The 23,231-nt window shown below is 51.4% G+C and overlaps 1 protein-coding gene across 3 annotated transcripts in view; it reads right to left on the reverse strand.

Annotated features, from left to right (window-relative positions):
- The window catches only part of LOC149432656 (elongator complex protein 5-like), a 39,793-nt gene extending 16,990 nt beyond the window's left edge, over positions 1-22,803 (reverse strand). Inside the window, exons 1-4 of one of the 3 annotated variants that reach the window (XM_089665085.1) lie at positions 22,652-22,803; positions 19,405-19,465; positions 18,047-18,127; positions 13,392-13,615 (exon numbers count right to left, since the gene is read on the reverse strand). In XM_089665085.1, the coding sequence (XP_089521211.1) occupies positions 13,392-13,615; positions 18,047-18,127; positions 19,405-19,465; positions 22,652-22,703 (418 nt within the window). In that variant the 5' untranslated portion in view covers positions 22,704-22,803. Of the gene's footprint in view, positions 1-13,391; positions 13,616-17,846; positions 17,931-18,046; positions 18,128-19,404; positions 19,466-22,651 lie in introns of those variants that run through there. The other 2 variants (XM_089665084.1, XM_089665086.1) reach the window with 2 other exon arrangements.
- Positions 22,804-23,231: the final 428 nt, after the last annotated feature.

Below are 23,231 nucleotides of genomic sequence, written 5' to 3' on the forward strand. Positions count from 1 at the left end.
GACAAGGTCCGGATATCACAGATTATATGATGAATGGAGGAGGGGGGACAAGGTCCGGATATCACAGATTATATGATGAATGGAAGAGGGGGGACAAGGTCCGGATATCACAGATTATATGATGAATGGAGGAGGGGGGAAAAGGTCCGGATATCACAGATAATATGATGAATGGAGGAGGGGGGGACAAGGTCCGGATATCACAGATTATATGATGAATGGAGGAGGGAGGACAAGGTCCGGATATCACAGATAATATGATGAATGGAGGAGGGGGGGACAAGGTCCGGATATCACAGATTATATGATGAATGGAGGAGGGGGGACAAGGTCCGGATATCACAGATAATATGATGAATGGAGGAGGGGGGGACAAGGTCCGGATATCACAGATTATATGATGAATGGAGGAGGGGACAAGGTCCGGATATCACAGATTATATGATGAATGGAGGAGGGGGGACAAGGTCCGGATATCACAGATAATATGATGAATGGAGGAGGGGGGGACAAGGTCCGGATATCACAGATTATATGATGAATGGAGGAGGGGACAAGGTCCGGATATCACAGATTATATGATGAATGGAGGAGGGGGGACAAGGTCCGGATATCACAGATTGTTATATGATGAATGGAGGAGGGGACAAGGTCCGGATATCACAGATTATATGATGAATGGAGGGAGGACAAGGTCCGGATATCACAGATTATATGATGAATGGAGGAGGGGGAACAAGGTCCGGATATCACAGATTGTTATATGATGAATGGAGGAGGGGACAAGGTCCGGATATCACAGATTATATGATGAATGGAGGAGGGGGGACAAGGTACGGATATCACAGATTATATGATGAATGGAGGAGGGGGGACAAGGTCCGGATATCACAGATTATATGATGAATGGAGGAGGGGGGACAAGGTCCGGATATCACAGATAATATGATGAATGGAGGAGGGGGGACAAGGTCCGGATATCACAAATTATATGATGAATGGAGGAGGGGACAAGGTCCGGATATCACAAATTATATGATGAATGGAGGAAGGGACAAGGTCCGGATATCACAGATTATATGATGAATGGAGGAGGGGGGACAAGGTCCGGATATCACAGATTGTTATATGATGAATGGAGGAGGGGGGACAAGGTCCGGATATCACAGATTGTTATATGATGAATGGAGGAGGGGGGACAAGGTCCGGATATCACAGATTATATGATGAATGGAGGAGGGGGGACAAGGTCCGGATATCACAGATTATATGATGAATGGAGGAGGGAGGACAAGGTCCGGATATCACAGATAATATGATGAATGGAGGAGGGGGGACAAGGTCTGGATATCACAGATTATATGATGAATGGAGGAGGGGGGACAAGGTCCGGATATCACAGATTGTTATATGATGAATGGAGGAGGGGACAAGGTCCGGATATCACAAATTATATGATGAATGGAGGAAGGGACAAGGTCCGGATATCACAGATTATATGATGAATGGAGGAGGGGACAAGGTCCGGATATCACAGATTATTTGATGAATGGAGGAGGGGGACAAGGTCCGGATATCACAGATTGTTATATAATGAATGGAGGAGGGGGGACAAGGTCCGGATATCACAGATTATTTGATGAATGGAGGAGTGGGGACAAGGTCCGGATATCACAGATTATATGATGAATGGAGGAGGGGACAAGGTCCGGATATCACAGATTATATGATGAATGGAGGAGGGGGGACAAGGTCCGGATATCACAGATTATATGATGAATGGAGGAGGGGACAAGGTCCATATATCACAGATTATATGATGAATGGAGGAGGGAGGACAAGGTCCGGATATCACAGATTATATGATGAATGGAGGAGGGGACAAGGTCCGGATATCACAAATTATATGATGAATGGAGGAGGGGGGACAAGGTCCGGATATCACAAATTATATGATGAATGGAGGAAGGGACAAGGTCCGGATATCACAAATTATATGATGAATGGAGGAGGGGACAAGGTCCGGATATCACAGATTATATGATGAATGGAGGAGGGGGGGACAAGGTCCGGATATCACAGATTATATGATGAATGGAGAGGGAACAAGGTCCGGATATCACAAATTATATGATGAATGGAGGAGGGGACAAGGTCCGGATATCACAAATTATATGATGAAAGGAGGAGGGGACAAGGTCCGGATATCACAGATTATATGATGAATGGAGGAGGGGGGACAAGGTCCGGATATCACAGATTGTTATATGATGAATGGAGGAGGGGACAAGGTCCGGATATCACAGATTATTTGATGAATGGAGGAGGGGAGACAAGGTCCGGATATCACAGATTATATGATGAATGGAGGAGGGGGGACAAGGTCCGGATATCACAGATTGTTATATGATGAATGGAGGAGGGGGGACAAGATCCGGATATTACAGATTATATGATGAATGGAGGAGGGGACAAGGTCCAGATATCACAGATTATATGATGAATGGAGGAGGGGACAAGGTCCGGATATCACAGATTATATGATGAATGGAGGAGGGGGAACAAGGTCCGGATATCACAGATTGTTATATGATGAATGGAGGGGGGACAAGGTCCGGATATCACAGATTATATGATGAATGGAGGAGGGGGGACAAGGTCCGGATATCACAGATTATATGATGAATGGAAGAGGGGGGACAAGGTCCGGATATCACAGATTATATGATGAATGGAGGAGGGGGGACAAGGTCCGGATATCACAGATAATATGATGAATGGAGGAGGGGGGGACAAGGTCCGGATATCACAGATTATATGATGAATGGAGGAGGGAGGACAAGGTCCGGATATCACAGATTATATGATGAATGGAGGAGGGGGGACAAGGTCCGGATATCACAGATAATATGATGAATGGAGGAGGGGAGGGGACAAGGTCCGGATATCACAGATTATATGATGAATGGAGGAGGGGGGACAAGGTCCGGATATCACAGATTATATGATGAATGGAGGAGGGGGGACAAAGTCCGGATATCACAGATTATATGATGAATGGAGGGGGGACAAGGTCCGGATATCACAGATTATATGATGAATGGAGGAGGGGACAAGGTCCGGATATCACAGATTATATGATGAATGGAGGAGGGGGAACAAGGTCCGGATATCACAGATTGTTATATGATGAATGGAGGGGGGACAAGGTCCGGATATCACAGATTATATGATGAATGGAGGAGGGGGGACAAGGTCCGGATATCACAGATTATATGATGAATGGAAGAGGGGGGACAAGGTCCGGATATCACAGATTATATGATGAATGGAGGAGGGGGGAAAAGGTCCGGATATCACAGATAATATGATGAATGGAGGAGGGGGGGACAAGGTCCGGATATCACAGATTATATGATGAATGGAGGAGGGAGGACAAGGTCCGGATATCACAGATTATATGATGAATGGAGGAGGGGGGACAAGGTCCGGATATCACAGATAATATGATGAATGGAGGAGGGGAGGGGACAAGGTCCGGATATCACAGATTATATGATGAATGGAGGAGGGGGGACAAGGTCCGGATATCACAGATTATATGATGAATGGAGGAGGGGGGACAAAGTCCGGATATCACAGATTATATGATGAATGGAGGGGGGACAAGGTCCGGATATCACAGATTATATGATGAATGGAGGAGGGAGGACAAGGTCCGGATATCACAGATTATATGATGAATGGAGGAGGGGGGACAAGGTCCGGATATCACAGATTATATGATGAATGGAGGAGGGGACAAGGTCCGGATATCACAGATTGTTATATGATGAATGGAGGAGGGGACAAGGTCCGGATATCACAGATTGTTATATGATGAATGGAGGAGGGGGGATAAGGTCCGGATATCACAGATTATATGATGAATGGAGGAGGGGACAAGGTCCGGATATCACAGATTATATGATGAATGGAGGAGGGGATAAGGTCCGGATATCACAGATTATATGATGAATGGAGGAGGGGGGACAAGGTCCGGATATCACAGATTATATGATGAATGGAGGAGGGGACAAGGTCCGGATATCACAGATTATATGATGAATGGAGGAGGGGACAAGGTCCGGATATCACAGATTATATGATGAATGGAGGAGGGGACAAGGTCCGGATATCACAGATTATATGATGAATGGAGGAGGGGGAACAAGGTCCGGATATCACAGATTGTTATATGATGAATGGAGGGGGGACAAGGTCCGGATATCACAGATTATATGATGAATGGAGGAGGGGGGACAAGGTCCGGATATCACAGATTATATGATGAATGGAAGAGGGGGGACAAGGTCCGGATATCACAGATTATATGATGAATGGAGGAGGGGGGACAAGGTCCGGATATCACAGATAATATGATGAATGGAGGAGGGGGGACAAGGTCCGGATATCACAGATTATATGATGAATGGAGGAGGGAGGACAAGGTCCGGATATCACAGATTATATGATGAATGGAGGAGGGGGGACAAGGTCCGGATATCACAGATAATATGATGAATGGAGGAGGGGAGGGGACAAGGTCCGGATATCACAGATTATATGATGAATGGAGGAGGGGGGACAAGGTCCGGATATCACAGATTATATGATGAATGGAGGAGGGGGGACAAAGTCCGGATATCACAGATTATATGATGAATGGAGGGGGGACAAGGTCCGGATATCACAGATTATATGATGAATGGAGGAGGGAGGACAAGGTCCGGATATCACAGATTATATGATGAATGGAGGAGGGGGGACAAGGTCCGGATATCACAGATTATATGATGAATGGAGGAGGGGACAAGGTCCGGATATCACAGATTGTTATATGATGAATGGAGGAGGGGACAAGGTCCGGATATCACAGATTGTTATATGATGAATGGAGGAGGGGGGATAAGGTCCGGATATCACAGATTATATGATGAATGGAGGAGGGGACAAGGTCCGGATATCACAGATTATATGATGAATGGAGGAGGGGATAAGGTCCGGATATCACAGATTATATGATGAATGGAGGAGGGGGGACAAGGTCCGGATATCACAGATTATATGATGAATGGAGGAGGGGACAAGGTCCGGATATCACAGATTATATGATGAATGGAGGAGGGGACAAGGTCCGGATATCACAGATTATATGATGAATGGAGGAGGGGACAAGGTCCGGATATCACAGATTATATGATGAATGGAGGAGGGGACAAGGTCCGCATATCACAGATTGTTATATGATGAATGGAGGAGGGGACAAGGTCCATATATCACAGATTATATGATGAATGGAGGAGGGGACAAGGTCCGGATATCACAAATTATATGATGAATGGAGGAGGGGACAAGGTCCGGATATCACAGATTATATGATGAATGGAGGAGGGGACAAGGTCCGGATATCACAGATTATATGATGAATGGAGGAGGGGACAAGGTCCGGATATCACAGATTATATGATGAATGGAGGGGGGACAAGGTCCGGATATCACAGATTATATGATGAATGGAGGAGGGGGGATAAGGTCCGGATATCAAAGATTATATGATGAATGGAGGAGGGGGGACAAGGTCCGGATATCACAGATTGTTATATGATGAATGGAGGAGGGGACAAGGTCCGGATATCACAGATTATATAATGAATGGAGGAGGGTGGACAAGATCCGGATATTACAGATTATATGATGAATGGAGGAGGGGACAAGGTCCGGATATCACAGATTATATGATGAATGGAGGAGGGGGGACAAGGTCCGGATATCACTGATTGTTAAATGATGAATGGAGGAGGGGACAAGGTCCGGATATCACAGATTATTTGATGAATGGAGGAGGGGGGACAAGGTCCGGATATCACAGAATGTTATTTGATGAATGGAGGAGGAGACAAGGTCCGGATATCACAGATTATATGATGAATGGAGGAGGGAACAAGGTCCGGATATCACAGATTGTTATATGATGAATGGAGGAGGGGACAAGGTCCGGATATCACAGATTATATGATGAATGGAGGAGGGGGGACAAGGTCCGGATATCACAGATTGTAATATGATGAATGGAGGAGGGGACAAGGTCCGGATATCACAGATTATATGATGAATGGAGGAGGGGACAAGGTCCGGATATCACAGATTATATGATGAATGGAGGAGGGAGGACAAGGTCCGGATATTACAGATTATATGATGAATGGAGGAGGGGACAAGGTCCAGATATCACAGATTATATGATGAATGGAGGAGGGGATAAAGTCCGGATATCACAGATTATATGATGAATGGAGGAGGGGGGACAAGGTCCGGATATCACAGATTATATGATGAATGGAGGAGGGGGGACAAGGTCCGGATATCACAGATTATATGATGAATGGAGGCGGGGACAAGGTCCGGATATCACAGATTGTTATATGATGAATGGAGGTGGGGACAACGTCCGGATATCACAGATTATATGATGAATGGAGGAGGGGGGACAAGGTCAGGATATCACAGATTATATGATGAATGGAGGAGGGGACAAGGTCCGGATATCACAGATTATATGATGAATGGAGGAGGGGACAAGGTCCGGATATCACAGATTATATGATGAATGGAGGAGGGGGACAAGGTCCGGATATCACAGATTATATGATGAATGGAGGAGAGGGGACAAGGTCCGGATATCACAGATTATATGATGAATGGAGGAGGGGACAAGGTCCGGATATCACAGATTATATGATGAATGGAGGAGGGGACAAGGTCCGGATATCACAGATTATATGATGAATGGAGGAGGGGGGACAAGGTCCGGATATCACATATTATATGATGAATGGAGGAGGGGACAAGGTCCGGATATCACAGATTATATGATGAATGGAGGAGGGGGGGATAAGGTCCGGATATCACAGATTATATGATGAATGGAGGAGGGAGGACAAGGTCCGGATATCACAGATCATATGATGAATGGAGGAGGGGGGACAAGGTCCGGATATCACAGATTATACGATGAATGGAGGAGGGGACAAGGTCCGGATATCACAGATTATATGATGAATGGAGGAGGGAGGATAAGGTCCGGATATCACAGATTAATGATGAATGGAGGAGGGGGGACAAGGTCCGGATATCACAGATTATATGATGAATGGAGGAGGGGACAAGGTTCGGATATCACAGATTATATGATGAATGGAGGAGGGGGGACAAGGTCCGGATATCACAGATTGTTATATGATGAATGGAGGAGGGGGGATAAGGTCCGGATATCACAGATTATATGATGAATGGAGGAGGGGACAAGGTCCGGATATCACAGATTGTTATATGATGAATGGAGGACGGGACAAGGTCCGGATATCACAGATTGTTATATGATGAATGGAGGAGGGGACAAGGTCCGGATATCACAGATTATATGATGAATGGAGGAGGGGACAAGGTCCGGATATCACAGATTATATGATGAATGGAGGAGGGGGGATAAGGTCCGGATATCACAGATTATATGATGAATGGAGGAGGGGACAAGGTCCGGATATCACAGATTGTTATATGATGAATGGAGGACGGGACAAGGTCCGGATATCACAGATTGTTATATGATGAATGGAGGAGGGGACAAGGTCCGGATATCACAGATTATATGATGAATGGAGGAGGGGACAAGGACCGGATATCACAGGTTATATGATGAATGGAGGAGGGGGGACAAGGTCGGGATATCACAGATTAAATGATGAATGGAGGAGGGGACAAGGTCCAGATATCATAGATTATATGATGAATGGAGGAGGGGGGACAAGGTCCGGATATCACAGATTATATGATGAATGGAGGAGGGGACAAGGTCCGGATATCACAGATTGTTATATGATGAATGGAGGAGGGAACAAGGTCCGGATATCACAGATTATATGATGAATGGAGGAGGGGACAAGGTCCGGATATCACAGATTGTTATATGATGAATGGAGGAGGGGGGACAAGGTCCGGATATCACAGATTATATGATGAATGGAGGAGGGGGGACAAGGTCCGGATATCACAGATTATATGATGAATAGAGGAGGGGACAAGGTCCGGATATCACAGATTATATGATGAATGGAGGAGGGGGGACAAGGTCCGGATATCACAGATTATATGATGAATGGAGGAGGGGGGACAAGGTCCAGATATTACAGATTATATGATGAATGGAGGAGGGGACAAGGTCCGGATATTACAGATTATATGATGAATGGAGGAGGGGGGACAAGGTCCAGATATCACAGATTGTTATATGATGAATGGAGGAGGGAGGACAAGGTCCGGATATCACAGATTATATGATGAATGGAGGAGGGGACAAGGTCCGGATATCACAGATTGTTATATGATGAATGGAGGAGGGGACAAGGTCCGGATATCACAGATTGTTATATGATGAATGGAGGAGGGGACAAGGTCCGGATATCACAGATTATTTCATGAATGGAGGAGGGGGGACAAGGTCGAGCATATCACAGATTATATGATGAATGGAGGAGGGGACAAGGTCCAGATATCACAGATTATTTGATGAATGGAGGAGGGGATAAGGTCCGCATATCAAAGATTATATGATGAATGGAGGAGGGGGGACAAGGTCAGCATATCACAGATTATATGATGAATGGAGGAGGGGACAAGGTCCGGATATCACAGATTATATGATGAATGGAGGAGGGGATAAAGTCCGGATATCACAGATTATATGATGAATGGAGGAGGGGACAAGGTCCGGATATCACAGATTGTTATATGATGAATGGAGGAGGGGACAAGGTCCGGATATCACAGATTATATGATGAATGGAGGAGGGGGGACAAGGTCCGGATATCACAGATTATATGATGAATGGAGGAGGGGGAACAAGGTCCGGATATCACAGATTATATGATGAATGGAGGAGGGGGGACAAGGTCCGGATATCACAGATTATATGATGAATGGAGGGGGGACAAGGTCCGGATATCACAGATTGTTATATGATGAATGGAGGGGGGACAAGGTCCGGATATCACAGATTATATGATGAATGGAGGAGGGGGGACAAGGTCCGGATATCACAGATTGTTATATGATGAATGGAGGAGGGGACAAGGTCCAGATATTACAGATTATATGATGAATGGAGGGGGGGACAAGGTCCGGATATCACAGATTGTTATATGATGAATGGAGGAGGGAGGACAAGGTCCGGATATCACAGATTATATGATGAATGGAGGAGGGGGGACAAGGTCCGGATATCAGAGGTTATATGATGAATGGAGGAGGGGACAAGGTCCGGATATCACAGATTATATGATGAATGGAGGAGGGGACAAGGTCTGGATATCACAGATTATATGATGAATGGAGGAGGGGGGACAAGGTCCGGATATCACAGATTATATGATGAATGGAGGAGGGGGGACAAGGTCCGGATATCACAGATTATATGATGAATGGAGGAGGGGGGACATGGTCCGGATATCAGAGGTTATATGATGAATGGAGGAGGGGACAAGGTCCGGATATCACAGATTATATGATGAATGGAGGAGGGGACAAGGTCCGGATATCACAGATTATATGATGAATGGAGGAGGGGACAAGGTCTGGATATCACAGATTATATGATGAATGGAGGAGGGGGGACAAGGTCCGGATATCACAGATTATATGATGAATGGAGGAGGGGGGACAAGGTCCGGATATCACAGATTATATGATGAATGGAGGAGGGGGGACAAAATCCGGATATCACAGATTATATGATGAATGGAGGAGGGAGGACAAGGTCTGGATATCACAGATTGTTATATGATGAATGGAGGAGGGGACAAGGTCTGGATATCACAGATTATATGATGAATGGAGGAGGGGGGACAAGGTCCGGATATCACATATTGTTATATGATGAATGGAGGAGGGGAGACAAGGTCCGGATATCACAGATTATTATATAATGAATGGAGGAGGGGGGACAAGGTCCGGATATCACAGATTATATGATGAATGGAGGAGGGGGGACAAGGTCCGGATATCACAGATTATATGATGAATGGAAGAGCGGGGAAAAGGTCCGGATATCACAGATTATATGATGAATGGAGGAGGGGGGACAAGGTCCGGATATCACAGATTATATGATGAATGGAGGAGGGGACAAGGTCCGGATATCACAGATTATATGATGAATGGAGGAGGGGGGACAAGGTTCGGATATCACAGATTATATGATGAATGGAGGAGGGGGGACAAGGTCCGGATATCACAGATTATATGGTGAATGGAAGAGGGGACAAGGTCCGGATATCACAGATTATATTATGAATGGAGAGGGGACAAGGTCCGGATATCACAGATTATATGATGAATGGAGGAGGGGACAAGGTCCGGATATCACAGATTATATGATGAATGGAGGAGGGGACAAGGTCCGGATATCACAGATTATATGATGAATGGAGGAGGGGACAAGGTCCGGATATCACAGATTATATGATGAATGGAGGAGGGGGGATAAGGTCCGGATATCACAGATTATATGATGAATGGAGGAGGGGGGACAAGGTCTGGATATCACAGATTATATGATGAATGGAGGAGGGGGGACAAGGTCCGGATATCACAGATTGTTATATGATGAATGGAGGAGGGGACAAGGTCCAGATATCACAGATTATATGATGAATGATGGAGGGGGGACAAGGTCCGGATATCACAGATTATATGATGAATGGAGGAGGGGGGACAAGGTCCGGATATCACAGATAATATGATGAATGGAGGAGGGGGGACAAGGTCCGGATATCACAGATTGTTATATGATGAATGGAGGAGGGGACAAGGTCCAGATATCACAGATTATACGATGAATGGAGGAGGGGACAAGGTCCGGATATCACAGATTATATGATGAATGGAGGAGGGGGGACAAGGTCCGGATATCACAGATTGTTATATGATGAATGGAGGAGGGGACAAGGTCCGGATATCACAGATTATATGATGAATGGAGGAGGGGGGGACAAGGTCCGGATATCACAGATTATATGATGAATGGAGGAGGGGACAAGGTCCGGATATCACAGATTATATGATGAATGGAGGAGGGGACAAGGTCCGGATATCACAGATTATATGATGAATGGAGGAGGGGACAAGGTCCGCATATCACAGATTATATGATGAATGGAGGAGGGGGGACAAGGTCCGGATATCACAGATAATATGATGAATGGAGGAGGGGGGACAAGGTCCGGATATCACAGATTATATGATGAATGGAGGAGGGGACAAAGTCCGGATATCACAGATTATATGATGAATGGAGGAGGGGACAAGGTCCGGATATCACAGATTGTTATACGATGAATGGAGGAGGGGACAAGGTCCGGATATCACAGATTATACGATGAATGGAGGAGGGGACAAGGTCCGGATATCACAGATTATATGATGAATGGAGGAGGGGGGACAAGGTCTGGATATCACAGATTATATGATGAATGGAGGAGGGGGGACAAGGTCCGGATATCACAGATTGTTATATGATGAATGGAGGAGGGGACAAGGTCCGGATATCACAGATTATATGATGAATGGAGGAGGGGGGACAAGGTCCGGATATCACAGATTGTAATATGATGAATGGAGGAGGGGACAAGGTCCAGATATCACAGATTATATGATGAATGATGGAGGGGGGACAAGGTCCGGATATCACAGATTATATGATGAATGGAGGAGGGGGGACAAGGTCCAGATATCACAGATAATATGATGAATGGAGGAGGGGGGACAAGGTCCGGATATCACAGATTGTTATATGATGAATGGAGGAGGGGACAAGGTCCAGATATCACAGATTATACGATGAATGGAGGAGGGGACAAGGTCCGGATATCACAGATTGTTATATGATGAATGGAGGAGGGGGGACAAGGTCCGGATATCACAGATTATATGATGAATGGAGGAGGGGGGACAAGGTCCGGATATCACAGATTATATGATGAATGGAGGAGGGGACAAGGTCCGGATATCACAGATTATATGATGAATGGAGGAGGGGACAAGGTCCGGATATCACAGATTATATGATGAATGGAGGAGGGGGGACAAGGTCCGGATATCACAGATTATATGATGAATGGAGGAGGGGACAAGGTCCGGATATCACAGATTATATGATGAATGGAGGAGGGGGGACAAGGTCCGGATATCACAGATTATATGATGAATGGAGGAGGGGGGACAAGGTCCGGATATCACAGATTATATGATGAATGGAGGAGGGGGGACAAGGTCCGGATATCACAGATTATATGATGAATGGAAGAGGGGGGACAAGGTCCGGATATCACAGATTATATGATGAATGGAGGAGGGGGGATAAGGTCCGGATATCACAGATTATATGATGAATGGAGGAGGGGGGACAAGGTCCGGATATCACAGATTGTTATATGATGAATGGAGGAGGGGACAAGGTCCGGATATCACAGATTATATGATGAATGGAGGAGGGGACAAGGTCCGGATATCACAGATTATATGATGAATGGAGGAGGGGGGACAAGGTCCGGATATCACAGATAATATGATGAATGGAGGAGGGGGGACAAGGTCCGGATATCACAGATTATATGATGAATGGAGGAGGGGACAAGGTCCGGATATCACAGATTGTTATACGATGAATGGAGGAGGGGACAAGGTCCGGATATCACAGATTATACGATGAATGGAGGAGGGGACAAGGTCCGGATATCACAGATTATATGATGAATGGAGGAGAGGGGACAAGGTCCGGATATCACAGATTGTTATATGATGAATGGAGGAGGGGGGACAAGGTCCGGATATCACAGATTATATGATGAATGGAGGAGGGGACAAGGTCCGGATATCACAGATTGTTATATGATGAATGGAGGAGGGGGGACAAGGTCCGGATATCACAGATTATATGATGAATGGAGGAGGGGACAAGGTCCGGATATCACAGATTATATGATGAATGGAGGAGGGGACAAGGTCCGGATATCACATCTTATATGATGAATGGAGGAGGGGGGACAAGGTCCGGATATCACAGATTATATGATGAATGGAGGAGGGGGGATAAGGTCCGGATATCACAGATTATATGATGAATGGAGGAGGGGACAAAGTCCGGATATCACAGATTATATGATGAATGGAGGAGGGGACAAGGTCCGGATATCACAGATTATATGATGAATGGAGGAGGGGACAAGGTCCGGATATCACAGATTATATCATGAATGGAGGAGGGGGGACAAGGTGGGAAGTCACATTCACTCACCTCCAGTCACGGGTGGGCGGGAGAACTCTCGGAGGGTGTGGCAGACGGATGGGAGGGGACTCCGGGACAGGATCCAGCTGAGGGAGTCGATGACGATGGTGACGGGGGCGGAGCTCTGGCTGATTCGCTCTCGGATGGTCTTGGCGTTGAAGTCTCGCGGGGTCAGACACTGGAAGCCCCTCCCCCAGCGCAGGGGGTCCGAGAATCCATCATGGAAGGTGAGTCTGGGGGGAGTGGACAATACACAGAATGGACATCAGGGTGCTGGGACTTGTAGTCCTCCTCCATTCAGAGGATCCCGCCCCCTACAGACAGCTATGACCATAACTCCTCCCCACAGACCAGTCCTGCATGGAATTATGGGTGAGCTCTGCTATAGGGGCCCCTCCTGTTCCTGGGAGTACCTACCGTCCCGTAATATGACCCACTTTTACTGGGCGGAGCCACCCAATCCGACTCCTCCTCCATCACCAGGAACCCAGGACCTTCTCCGAGGTTCTACTCTCCTCCTCCATCACCAGGACCTTCTCCCAGGTTCTACTCTCCTCCTCCATCACCAGGACCTTCTCCGAGGTTCTACTCTCCTCCTCCATCACCAGGACCTTCTCCGAGGTTCTACTCTCCTCCTCCATAACCAGGACCTTCTCCCAGGTTCTACTCTCCTCCTCCATCACCAGGAACCCAGGACCTTCTCCGAGGTTCTACTCTCCTCCTCCATGACCAGGACCTTCTCCGAGGTTCTACTCTGATCTCTGGTCACAGGGTTCAGAAGGACAGAGGACCTCTCCAATACGGCTCCTCCCCCATCACCAGGAACCCAGGACCTTCTCCAAGGTTCTACTCTCATCCCTGGTCACAGGGTTCACAAGGACAGAGGACCTCTCCAATCCGACCCCTTCTCCATCACCAGGAACCCAGGACCTTCTCCGAGGTTCTACTCTCCTCCTTCATCACCAGGACATTCTCCCAGGTTCTACTCTCCTCCTCCATCACCAGGAACCCAGGACCTTCTCCGAGGTTCTACTCTCCTCCTCCATCACCAGGACCTTCTCCCAGGTTCTACTCTCCTCCTCCATCACCAGGAACCCAGGACCTTCTCCGAGGTTCTACTCTCCTCCATCACCAGGAACCCAGGACCTTCTCCGAGGTTCTACTCTCCTCCTCCATCACCAGGAACCCAGGACCTTCTCCGAGGTTCTACTCTCCTCCTCCATCACCAGGAACCCAGGACCTTCTCCGAGGTTCTACTCTCCTCCTCCATCACCAGGAACCAAGGACCTTCTCCGAGGTTCTACTCTCCTCCTCCATCACCAGGACCAGGACCTTCTCCGAGGTTCTACTCTCCTCCTCCATCACCAGGAATCCAGGACCTTCTCCGAGGTTCTACTCTCATCCCTGGTCACAGGGTTCACAAGGACAGAGGACCTCTCCAATACGGCTCCTCCTCCATCACCAGGAACCCAGGACCTTCTCCAAGGTTCTACTCTCATCCCTGGTCATAGGGTTCACAAGGACAGAGGACCTCTCCAATCCGACTCCTCCTCCATCACCAGGAACCTAGGACCTTCTCCGAGGTTCTACTCTCCTCCTACATCACCAGGAACCCAGGACCTTCTCCGAGGTTCTACTCTCATCCCTGGTAACAGGGTTCACAAGGACAGAGGACCTCTCCAATCCGACTCCTCCTCCATCACCAGGAACGCAGGACCTTCTCCGAGGTTCTACTCTCCTCCACCATCACCAGGAACCCAGGAGCTTCTCCGAGGTTCTACTCTCCTCCTCCATCACCAGGACCTTCTCCCAGGTTCTACTCTCCTCCTCCATCACCAGGACCTTCTCCGAGGTTCTACTCTCCTCCTCCATCACCAGGAACCCAGGACCTTCTCCAAGGCTCTACTCTCATGCCTGGTCACAGGGTTCACAAGGACAGAGGACCTCTCCAATCCGACTCCTCCTCCATCACCAGGAACCCAGGACCTTCTCCGAGGTTCTACTCTCCTCCTCCATCACCAGGACCTTCTCCGAGGTTCTACTCTCCTCCTCCATCACCAGGAACCCAGGACCTTCTCCGAGGTTCTACTCTCCTCCTCCATCACCAGGAATCCAGGACCTTCTCCGAGGTTCTACTCTCATCCCTGGTCACAGGGTTCACAAGGACAGAGGACCTCTCCAATACGGTTCCTCCTCCATCACCAGGAACCCAGGACCTTCTCCAAGGTTCTACTCTCATCCCTGGTCATAGGGTTCACAAGGACAGAGGACCTCTCCAATCCGACTCCTCCTCCATCACCAGGAACCTAGGACCTTCTCCGAGGTTCTACTCTCCTCCTCCATCACCAGGAACCCAGGACCTTCTCCGAGGTTCTGCTCTCATCCCTGGTCAGAGGGTTCACAAGGACAGAGGACCTCTCCAATCCGACTCCTCCTCCATCACCAGGAACGCAGGACCTTCTCCAAGGTTCTACTCTCCTCCACCATCACCAGGAACCCAGGACCTTCTCCGAGGTTCTACTCTCCTCCTCCATCACCAGGACCAGGACCTTCTCCGAGGTTTTACTCTCCTCCTCCATCACCAGGAATCCAGGACCTTCTCCGAGGTTCTACTCTCCTCCTCCATCACCAGGACCTTCTCCCAGGTTCTACTCTCCTCCTCCATCACCAGGACCTTCTCCCAGGTTCTACTCTCCTCCTCCATCACCAGGAACCCAGGACCTTCTCCGAGGTTCTACTCTCCTCCTCCATCACCAGGACCTTCTCCAAGGTTCTACTCTCCTCCTCCATCACCAGGAACCCAGGACCTTCTCCGAGGTTCTACTCTCCTCCTCCATCACCAGGACCTTCTCCAAGGTTCTACTCTTCTCCTCCATCACCAGGAATCCAGGACCTTCTCCGAGGTTCTACTCTCATCCCTGGTCACAGGGTTCACAAGGACAGAGGACTTCTCCAATCCGACTCCTCCTCCATCACCAGGAACCCAGGACCTTCTCCGAGGTTCTACTCTATTCCTCCATCACCAGGACCTTCTCCAAGGTTCTACTCTCCTCCTCCATCACCAGGAACCCAGGACCTTCTCCGAGGTTCTACTCTCCTCCTCCATCACCAGGACCAGGACCTTCTCCGAGGTTCTACTCTCATCCCTGGTCACAGGGTTCACAAGGACAGAGGACCTCTCCAATACGGCTCCTCCTCCATCACCAGGAACCCAGGATCTTCTCCGAGGTTCTACTCTCATCCCTGGTCACAGGGTTCACAAGGACAGAGGACCTCTCCAATCCGACTCCTCCTCCATCACCAGGAACCCAGGACCTTCTCCGAGGTTCTACTCTCCTCCTCCATCACCAGGACCTTCTCCGAGGTTCTACTCTCCTCCTCCATCACCAGGAACCCAGGACCTTCTCCGAGGTTCTACTCTCCTCCTCCATCACCAGGACCTTCTCCAAGGTTTTACTCTCATCCCTGATCACAGGGTTCACCAGGACAGAGGACCTCTCCAATCCGACTCCTCCTCCATCACCAGGAACCAAGGACCTACTCCAAGGTTCTACTCTCATCCCTGGTCACAGGGTTCACAAGGACAGAGGACCTCTCCAATCCGACTCCTCCTCCATCACCAGGAACCCAGGACCTTCTCCGAGGTTCTACTCTCATCCCTGGTCACAGGGTTCACAAGGACAGAGGACCTCTCCGATCCAGCTCCTCCTCCATCACCAGGAACCCAGGACCTTCTCCGAGGTTCTACTCTCCTCCTCCATCACCAGGACCTTCTCCGAGGTTCTACTCTCCTCCTCCATCACCAGGACCTTCTCCGAGGTTCTACTCTCCTCCTCCATCACCAGGACCTTCCCCGAGGTTCTACTTCCATCCCTGGTCACAGGGTTCACAAGGACCTCACAGTGGACCTTCCAGAGGTCATCAGACATTCCCCATCATATAAGGATGTGATCTCCTCTAACCCAAAGAGCCAAGTTGTCAGTCTGGACACCGCCAGGGACTGATCAGATCCTGTGGATTATGGGTCCCTTTACTGCAGGGGCCCAAATATGTGAGTGAGGGAGCAGCAGAGAAGCCTCCAGTCACGTCCTTCGGACATCCAGAGACGTCTGCCAATGGCTGAAGCAGCACCATAGGAGGCTCCCACTATCCCCCCGAGATGTCTGGTTCCCCCACACCGGCCTCTTATGATTGGTCCATGAAGCCACCAATCATCTTCCAGACCCAATGTGAGGATCTGGAGAAGAAGGTCCAACAGTCTACTACAGAGAAACCCGATAATCCATCATATCGAGCCCTGAGGGAGTCACAGGACATTCCCAACTCTCCCAGATCTACACAACGTCCACCATGACACCACTCACCTGGACACCACGTCATCGGGAAATCCAGCCACCCTGGGGGAGTCACAGGACATTCCCAACTCTCCCAGATCTACACAACATCCACCATGACACCACTCACCTGGACACCACGTCATCGGGAACTCCAGCCACCCTGGGGGAGTCACAGGACATTCCCAACTCTCCCAGATCTACACAACATCCACCATGACACCACTCACCTGGACACCACGTCATCGGGAACTCCAGCCACCCTGGGGGAGTCACAGGACATTCCTGACTCTACAAGATCTACACAACATCCACCATGACACCACTCACCTGGACACCACGTCATCGGGAACTCCGGCCACAAACTCCTCCGCGGGAAACTCAAAGCTGAAGATGTGAACGTGCTCCCCTCTGCAAGAGAGACCAACAGACCATGACTGACCCCTCATTCTCCACTACAGCACCCCAATATTCCCTCATCCTCCACTACAGCACCCCAATATTTCCTCATCGTCCACTACAGCACCCTGATAATCCCTCATCCTCCACTACAGCACCCCAATATTCCCTCATCCTCCACTACAGCACCCCAATATTTCCTCATCCTCCACTACAGTACCCTGATAATCCCTCATCCTCCACTACAGCACCCTGATAATCCCTCATCCTCCACTACAGCACCCCGATAATGTCTCATCCTCCACTACAGCACCCTGATAATGTCTCATCCTCCACTACAGCACCTCGATAATCTCTCATCCTCCACTACAGCACCCTGATAATCCCTCATCCTCCACTACAGCACCCCAATATTCCCTCATCGTCCACTACAGCACCCTGATAATCCCTCATCCTCCACTACAGCACCCCAATATTCCCTCATCCTCCACTACAGCACCCCAATATTCCCTCATCCTCCACTACAGCACCCCAACATTCCCTCATCCTCCACTACAGCACCCCAACATTCCCTCATCCTCCACTACAGCACCCCAACATTCCCTCATCCTCCACTACAGCACCCCAATATTCCCTCATCCTCCACTACAGCACCCTGATAATGTCTCATCCTCCACTACAGCACCCTGATAATGTCTCATCCTCCACTACAGCACCCCGATAATGTCTCATCCTCCACTACAGCACCCCGATAATCTCTCATCCTCCACTACAGCACCCCAATATTCCCTCATCGTCCACTACAGCACCCTGATAATCCCTCATCCTCCACTACAGCACCCCAATATTCCCTCATCCTCCACTACAGCACCCCAATATTCCCTCATCCTCCACTACAGCACCCCAACATTCCCTCATCCTCCACTACAGCACCCCAACATTCCCTCATCCTCCACTACAGCACCCCAACATTCCCTCATCCTCCACTACAGCACCCCAATATTCCCTCATCCTCCACTACAGCACCCTGATAATGTCTCATCCTCCACTACAGCACCCTGATAATGTCTCATCCTCCACTACAGCACCCCGATAATGTCTCATCCTCCACTACAGCACCCCGATAATGTCTCATCCTCCACTACAGCACCCCGATAATCTCTCATCCTCCACTACAGCACCCTGATAATCTCTCATCCTCCACTACAGCACCCTGATAATCCCTCATCCTCCCCTTTACACCCCACCCGTCCCTCCTCCTTCCCAATTGGTTGGTCTGGCACACTCACCTCTGTACTGCAGATACAATCAGACTGTGGAGGAGTGGTCGGCCACTAAGGAAGGCGGAGTCTGTGGAGAAAGGGGTGGAGTTTAGTGGGGAAGGTGTGGTTGAAGTTCGGTATTACAGAACATTGTGCTGAGATTGGATCACCAACCTCCCAATCAGATTGTACAATTGTATCTCCGCCCACCGATAACGGGACGGGATGGGGGGGGTCTTGGTGTGTATATTGGTGGGACTGTCCAGGCAGATCTATAGATTGTGATTCGCAGCAAACACATACATTGTATCCCCCTCGCTGGCCCACGCCCCGCGCCCCCCTCGCCTGCACACGCCCCGCGCCTGCCCACGCCCCCCTCACCTGCACACGCCCCGCGCCCCCCTCGCTGGCCCGCGCCCCCCTCGCTTGCCCACGCCCCGCTCCCATGCCTCGCCTGCCCACGCCCCCTTCACCTGCCCATGCCCCCCTCGCCTGCACACGCCCCGCGCCCCCCTCGCCTGCCCGCGCCCCCCTCGCCTGCACACGCCCCGCGCCCCCCTCGCCTGCACACGCCCCGCGCCCCCCTCGCCTGCCCGCGCCCCCCTCGCCTGCACACGCCCCGCGCCTCCCTCGCCTGCACACGCCCCGCACCCCCCTCGCCTGCACACGCCCTGCGCCCCCCTCGCCTGCACACGCCCCGCGCCCCCCTCGCTGGCCCACGCCCCCCTCGCTTGCCCACGCCCCGCTCCCATGCCTCGCCTGCCCACGCCCCCTTCACCTGCCCATGCCCCCCTCGCCTGCACACGCCCCGCGCCCTGCGCCCCCCTTGCCTGCCCACACCCCACTCGCCTGCCCACGCCCCCCTTGCCTGCCCACGCCCCGCGCCCCCCTCGCCGGCCCACGCCCCGCGCCCCCCTCGCCGGCCCACGTCTCGCCTGCCCACGTCCCCCTCGCCGGCACACGCCTTGCACCCCCCTCGCCTGCCCACGCCCCCCTCGCCGGCCCACACCTCGCACCCCCCTCGCCTGCACATGCCCCGCGCCCCCCTCGCCTGCCCACGCCCCTCGCCTGCACACGCCCCGTGCCCCCCTCGCCTGCCCGCGCCCCCTTCACCTGCCCATGCCCCCCTCGCCTGCACCCGCCCCCCTCGCCTGCACACGCCCCCCTTGCCTGCCCACACCCCACTCACCTGCCCACGCCCCACTCGCCTGCCCACGGCTTGTGCCCCCCTCGCCTGCACACGCCCCGCGCCCCCTTCGCCGGCCCACGCCTCGCCTGCCCACGCCCCCCCTCGCCGGCCCACGCCTCGCACCCCCCTCGCCTGCACACGCCCCGCGCCCCCCTCGCCGGCCCACGCCTCGCCTGCCCACGCCCCCCTCGCCGGCCCACGCCTCGCACCCCCCTCGCCTGCCCACGCCCCCCTCGCCGGCCCACGCCTCGCACCCCCCTTGCCTGCACATGCCCCGCGCGCCCCTCGCCTGCACACGCCCCGCGCCCCCCTCGCCTGCCCACGCCCCTCGCCTGCACACGCCCCGTGCCCCCCTCGCCTGCCCGCGCCCCCTTGCCTGCCCACGCCCCCCTCGCCTTGCGCCCCCCTTGCCTGCCACGCCTCGTGCCCCCCTCCCACGCCTCGTGCCCCCCTCGCCTGCCCACGTCTTGCGCCCCCCTCAGATTGTCAGATAGAAGCATGATTGGTTCCTCCAGAGAGCACGTCTCCATGCTGTACATTGCACTTGGTGATGGAAGGCTTGGATGCAGCTGCTCTAGAGTCCAGTGGCGGCGTGCTTTACACCACGGCATCCGACGCTTTGCATTGCACTTGGTGATGGAAGGCTTGGATGCAGCTGCTCTAGAGTCCAGTGGCGGCGTGCTTTACACCACGGCATCCGACGCTTTGCATTGCACTTGGCGATGGAAGGCTTGGATGCAGCTGCTCTAGAGTCCAGTGGCAGCGTGCTTTACACCACGGCATCCGACGCTTTGCATTGCACTTGGTGATGGAAGGCTTGGATGCAGCTGCTCGGCCATGGAAACCCATTCCATGAAGCTCTCTACGCACTGTTGTTGGGCTCATCTGAAGGCCACACCAAGTTTGGAGGTCTTTAGCTATTGACTCTGCAGACAGTTGGCGACTTCTGCGCACTGTGCGCTTCAGCATGCGCTGACCCCGCCCTGTCATGTGACGTGGCCTACCACTTGGTGGCTGAGTGGCTGTTGTTCCCAGTGGCTTCCACTTTGTTATAATCCCACTAACAGTTGAGCGTGGAATATTTAGTAGCCAGGAAATGTCACGGATGGACTTATTGCCCAGGTGGCCACCTATCACGGGACCACGCTTGGAGTCACTGAGCTCCTGAGAGCGACCCATTCTTTCACCAATGTGACCCCCCGGATCAGAAGTCTCCGCCCCCGGATCAGAAGTCTCCGCCCCCCTGATCAGAAGTCTCCGCCCCCCTGATCAGAAGTCTCCGCCCCCCGGATCAGAAGTCTCCGCCCCCTGGAATGTTCAGCTTTGGTACAGACACACGTGGGGACACACACAGGTTACCATGGCAATTAAAGGGTGACATCGCACATGTGTGTCTTCTTACAATCAGTGTCCATGTATAGTCGGTGTGTTCGCTGTCACATGGATGCACTGAGCAGGCTACATACTGAGCCATGGGGAGCAGAAAAGAACTGTCAGAAGTCCTGCGTAACAAGGGAATGGAACTTTATACAGATGGAGAAGGACATAAAAAGATGTCCAAAGCCTGGAATGTGGCGGTCAGAGCTGTCCAATCACTAACCCCGATCTCCTGACACCAAGCCAAGGTCAGCTGGACCCACAACTGTCCGGGATACAGGCGACCTCAGGAGTGTCAGGGAGAACAATACTGAGCTGCATGGTGGAGTCACCACAAACACAGTGGTGGGGAGAGTCTGATTACTGTTATCACTGAAAGGGAAAGGAAGTCCAGAATGTCGGGGTGTCACCAGGACGGGAAGTGGGGGAAATCTCCTCCATGGGGCAGTGGGTGTGGTCAGCTGGGGGGAGGGGTGTCACCAGGACGGGAAGTGGGGGAAATCTCCTCCATGGGGCAGTGGGTGTGGTCAGCTGGGGGAGGGGTTTCAGGAAGTGAGGGAGGAGTCAGGACACCAGTCAGTGGGATGGATATAAGAGGTGTCCGGCTGACCCCCCGAGTACCGAGTCCTTACAGGAGAGGGGGCTGGGCTCGGCCCTGTACGCTGAGGAGGCGTGTCTCCGGCCCCTCCCTATGGGCGGGGACATTACCTGTGATGATCAGGGTCCCGGGGCTCCCCGCTCTCCTCAGCTCCTCTAACATCTCTCCGAATCCGGTGACGTCACCGCTGTGCGCCCTCCTCCGGGTGGAGGAAGATGGCCGCCGGCCGCCATTTTCTCTCAGCGGTCACAAGATGGCGTCAGGTGAGGGGGCGGGGTCAACCGGAATCCCGCTCTTTTCTCTAACTAGGATTGGGTGGAGGTAGGAGGAGGCGTGTCCCTTGTGCCTCTCCCTGCAGAGTACGGGACCGCCCACACGTACTGACTATATAGACCTCTCAATGATGGAGTGTCCCCATAGAGGAGTTTCCCCTCACTTCCTGTCCTGTGGGGGGAGTTGCCCTGCCCTGAGGGAAGGCTTCTCTCTGTCATTTTACCTCCCCGACCTCCATTCCCAGTACTGACCCCCCCCATGCCTGTAATACCTGGGGGGATGTACTGCAGTGTGTGCTATCACTGATAGGGGGCGCACATGTGGCGGGCCGGTCCAAGATGGCGGACATGGTGTTGGTGCGTGGAGCTGCGTGTGGTGAGGTGTACAGAGGATGGCACACGGGGCGCGGAGGAGACC

Source organism: Staurois parvus, unplaced genomic scaffold, assembly GCF_062004578.1.
Source record: "Staurois parvus isolate SC_StPar_1 unplaced genomic scaffold, SC_StPar_1.0 ptg002120l, whole genome shotgun sequence".
Classification (NCBI taxonomy): Eukaryota; Metazoa; Chordata; class Amphibia; order Anura; family Ranidae; genus Staurois; species Staurois parvus.